Source organism: Medicago truncatula, chromosome 2 (genome assembly GCF_003473485.1).
Source record: "Medicago truncatula cultivar Jemalong A17 chromosome 2, MtrunA17r5.0-ANR, whole genome shotgun sequence".
Classification (NCBI taxonomy): domain Eukaryota; kingdom Viridiplantae; phylum Streptophyta; class Magnoliopsida; order Fabales; family Fabaceae; genus Medicago; species Medicago truncatula.
This window is the reverse complement of record NC_053043.1, coordinates 10,000,011-10,004,807: the sequence shown is the minus strand read 5'-3', so window position 1 is coordinate 10,004,807 and position 4,797 is coordinate 10,000,011. Positions and strand designations below refer to the sequence as shown.

General features: G+C 34.5%; 1 protein-coding gene across 1 annotated transcript; it reads right to left on the bottom strand.

Annotated features, from left to right (window-relative positions):
- Positions 1–616: 616 nt before the first annotated feature.
- LOC11407998 (acetolactate synthase 3, chloroplastic) lies at positions 617–2,620 on the bottom strand. Its single transcript, XM_003594271.2, has one exon. It carries the CDS (start codon positions 2,579–2,581, stop codon positions 722–724), a length of 1,860 nt encoding a protein of 619 aa, XP_003594319.1. The 5' UTR covers positions 2,582–2,620; the 3' UTR covers positions 617–721.
- Positions 2,621–4,797: the final 2,177 nt, after the last annotated feature.

Here is a 4,797-nt window from a genome sequence, read left to right as displayed (position 1 = left end):
CGTGTGAAATATCCAAAACATCATACAATTTAGGACAAAAAGAGTAAAAAAATCTCAAAGTTAGACAATATTAATTAAAAAAATAATTTAGGTTCACATATGACATCACATTTTTAGGCTCAGATACTTACACGAATGTATTAGAAACCCGAGTTAGATATCTGTCCCTTTTTATTGCAATAATTGAGAGAAAAATGGTATTTGTATATCCATTTTATAATAATTTTTGTGACAACTTTCTTTTTTATACTTGCATTATATTTTAATTTTCTCTATCTTTCTATTGCTTTGGTTTTCGTATCAATATATACATTTCTTTGTAAAAATATAGTTGTCACATAGATTGTCAAATAAATAGATGTTCAAATAGCACGACTCTAATTGAAAATGTAGAATTCAAACTCTATGATACAGGGGATAATAATAACATGATGAATTCAAATCTACCATAGAGTGAGAAAGCAAACTCTCATTCTGCCTAATCATAATAATTCACTCCTGCCGCCATTCAAATTATTTAGTTGTACATACATATTACATACTACTAAAACAAAATAAAAAAAAAAACGTCATAAACAAAAAGAAAACTCTTTTAAGAAACATAACAAACCTTTTTTTTAACATGCTAGCCAACTCTTTCGTTATCACGTATTCTCACCATTATCTTTATTGCATAATACTCCCTTTTACCCTATCACCATACTCGAATCTCTATCAATCATCACATCCTTGAATCATTGGCAAAGACGTGCTCTTGATGAGGTACAATGACATCAAGAAGATAAGGTCCAGGGGTGTCCAACATCTTCTTAATAGCTTCTCTAAGCTCTTCCTCTTTTGTCACACGAGCCGCAGGTATTCCACAAGCATTTGCAAATCCAAGCAGGTTCGGAAAAATCTCCTCTTTCCTAGAAGGGTCTCCAAGATAAGTATGACCTCTATTTGACCGGTAGAATCTATCTTCCCGTTGAACAACCATTCCCAAATGTTGATTATTCAACAACATTATCTTCACCGGAATATTTTCCGCTCTTATAGTAGCTAACTCTTGAACATTCATCAAAAAACTACCATCTCCGTCAATGTCAACAACGATGGCATTAGGGTTAGCAATTGCGGCACCAATTGCAGCAGGTAATCCGAAACCCATTGCACCAAGTCCACCAGAAGTTAACCACTGCCTAGGTCTCTTGTATTTGTAGAATTGAGCAGCCCACATTTGATGTTGTCCAACACCAGTAGTAACAATAGCATCACCATTAGTTAACTCTTCAAGCATCTTAATTGCATATTGAGGCGAAATGGCATTCTCAAATCTCTTAAAAGCAAGAGGAAATTTCAGCTTCTGCACATTCAACTCCTGTCTCCATGCCTCAAAATCAAGTTTCCCCTTGATTCCTTTACTCTCCAAAACTCTATTAAGACCTTCCAACGCCACCTTCATATCAGCACAAATCGAAACATGTGGAATCTTATTCTTCCCAATCTCAGCTGAATCAATATCTATATGAACAATCTTAGCCCTACTAGCAAAAGTTTCTAACTTTCCAGTAACTCTATCATCAAACCTAACCCCAAAAGCAAGCAACAAATCACTATTATCAACAGCATAATTAGCATAAACCGTACCATGCAAACCCAACATTGAAAGAGAATATTCACCTCCAATAGGGTAACAACCAAGTCCCATTAAAGTACTCGCAACAGGAATACCGGTTAGTTCAACAAACCGGATTAATTCATCACTAGAATTTAAACAACCACCCCCAACATACAAAACTGGTTTTTTAGATCCTACTAATAATCTCACAACCTGTTCTAGTTGAGCCTCACTTGGTCTTTGCTGGTGTAATCTGGAGAGATATCCAGTTAGCTTAGTGGGTTTAACCCAATTAGGAACCGCCAGTTCTTGTTGAACGTCTTTAGGCATATCAATGAGAACCGGGCCAGGCCTACCTGAAGTGGCCATAATGAAAGCTTCTTCCACAACCCTAGGAATATCATCAACGTTAGAGATGAGGTAGTTCTGCTTTGTGATTGGTCTCGTAACTTCAATAACTGGGGTTTCTTGAAATGCATTTGTACCCATCAAGCTCCGTCGAACTTGACCAGTGATAGCGATGAGTGGGACACTATCCATCATAGCGTCGGCGAGGCCACTGATTAAGTTAGTAGCACCCGGACCGGAGGTGGCTATGCAAACACCAGGGATACTGGAGGAGCGAGCGTAACCCTCAGCCGCGAATATTCCACCTTGTTCGTGGCGGGGAAGTATGTTTCGAATTGTTTTGGAGCGGGTTAGAGCTTGGTGGATCTCTGCGGAAGCACCGCCAGGGTAAGCGAAGACGGTGGTTATGCCTTGACGCTCAAGTGCTTCAACGAGAATATCGGAGCCTTTTCGAGGTTCAGTTGAGGAGAAACAAGAGTTGAAAGCCTCACCGGTGGTGGAAGGTGGTAAGGTGGAGTATGAGATACCAACGGTGAGGGGACGAAAGTGGGTAGGTTTGGGTTTTTTTAAAATGTGAGATAAAAAAAACGTGGTGCCGTAGGAATAGAATAGAGATCGGTAAGTAGTGGCCATTGTTGAATGGAGACTTAGGTTTACAACAAGTGTAATTGAAGTTAAAAGGTATAATGTATGTTCATTACTACTAGTTATTACAAGATTATTTATAGTATTATCATGAGATATGATTGAGAATGTTTTCTTCGATTTTTTACTTTTTTGCCCTTGCAGTTGAGTGTCATTAACTCACTAATTGTTTAAATCTAGATGTTGTAGTTTGATTATAAAAAAAGTAGGGAAATGATAAGAAGTCTAATGAGAAAACTTTATCTTAGAAATTGTACATTTATTATATTGAAATTTTAAAAAGGAGAAAATTTAGGTACAATTTCTTAGGTGCTTTTCGTATGGTTCTTAACTAAAAATACATATTTTTTAGATATAATAAACTTTGAGAAAATTATGGATTTGAGAAAATCATGGTGAATTTAGTTAAGAACCATAGGAAAAGCACTAATGAATTGTACCTAAGTTTTCTCCTTTTAAAAATTCACATTTGCTTCGTTAAACTTATCAATTATTTTTATTTTTGTCTCCTTAAAGAATATCTAAAGACATTTGTTAGCATAACCCACAAAAGTATTGTAAATGCTGCGTCGATTTTCTCTCTCTAGGATATGATATTGATGACAAAAGGTAAATATAGGTTTCATAGTTTAAGACGTTGTTACCAGCGGCGAAGCTATCCATTATTTTACGAGGTGGCCAAATCTAAAAAAATAAAATAAATATATTTTATGTGCTATTTTGACCATTTTTATTGTTAACAAAGCTCTCTTTATAGTTATTTATGAGATCAAATGTTTTAAAATAAGACATAATAATAGAATTTTCAATGCCAAAGAGTGCTCCATTTTGCAGGTAGTGTACAAGATTAAGTCGGTAACTTACATGTGGTTGAGGGTGAAATTTACCTCTCTTGCTTTTAACTACCACGGTTGGTGGCTTAATCCGTTCACCATTATAGGCATTGGCTAAGTTTCTGGTGATCTTTTCTTAGGTTTTATGGATATGGGCAATAGCCTTGTAATTACTGTAATGATTATCTTTTCCGTGTTTTGACTTAGGTGTTTCTTCTTGGGCGCATCTTGCGCTCGGAAGGCCCTCTTGATGTTATATCATTCATTTTAACTTCTTCAAAAAAAAAAAAAAAGACATAATACATCCATCAAACAAGTGAATATCACTTGACTTTTCTATTTCCAGAAGTGTTTGAGAAATAAACTCATTTGCGGTAGTTAAATGTATTTTATTGGGGTAACTAATTACAAAATATGCCAAGTTATTCAAATCAAAGTGAAAAAAATGGGGTAGCCAAAGCTACTCCATTGATATGCATAGCTTCGGCCCTGGTTGTTACCGATTCTAGTAGTAGACTCTCAGATTTTTATCTCTGACTTGAATTGTAAGGTGAATTACCATGATTGTTGGGCGATTTAGCTTAATATATTTCTTTTAATCTCATTACTTGAACCTTTGGTTCTTTTGCTCAATTAAAATACAAAATGTGTTGAAAATAAATTAAAAGTACAAAGAAACCAATATGAACTTGATTTTATACTATTTACAAGAATTGTGGATTTTTCATAAAATTTTTTATAGTATAAGTTAACAAGTGTCATAAAATACATAGGTAAATTAAGTTTCATTTGACACTTATTACATGCTAGAATGTATATAATATTTCTTTGACTATTGAATTGAATAGGAAAACACAAAAAGGTTTTTGATTTAAAAGGATATCAATTACGTACTTCTTGCGATTTTTCCTAGTTGGGACAAAGATAAAATAAAGGTTTTGTTTACTTTTGTAATATTTTGGGTTTGATTTTAAGAATCAATATTTGGATTTCAGAACGTGTTCTTTTATCAAAAAATTGATTTGACAAAGGCAACATTTTGTTAATAACTGCAAAAAAAATTCAAATCTAGTGTTGCTTAGGTGGTAGCTACAAGGGATAATTTGTACAGTGGCCGGAATTCGAACCCCGGATTCCCCACTTCTCCACATATAATGTGTGTGAATCTACGTCCAAAACAGTTTCCGTATCATATTTTTGTTCCGTGTAAGACTGAAATATATATTTATCTATTTGAAGTTGAAATTGAAAAGGAAAATTTTATAGTACAACATGATACTCCACGCGTATCATTCATGGAGTTGTGAAAATTAATCTCTCGAGTCTTGTAGGATTTAAATAAACGACAACCTTTTTTTTAAGAATATTAAC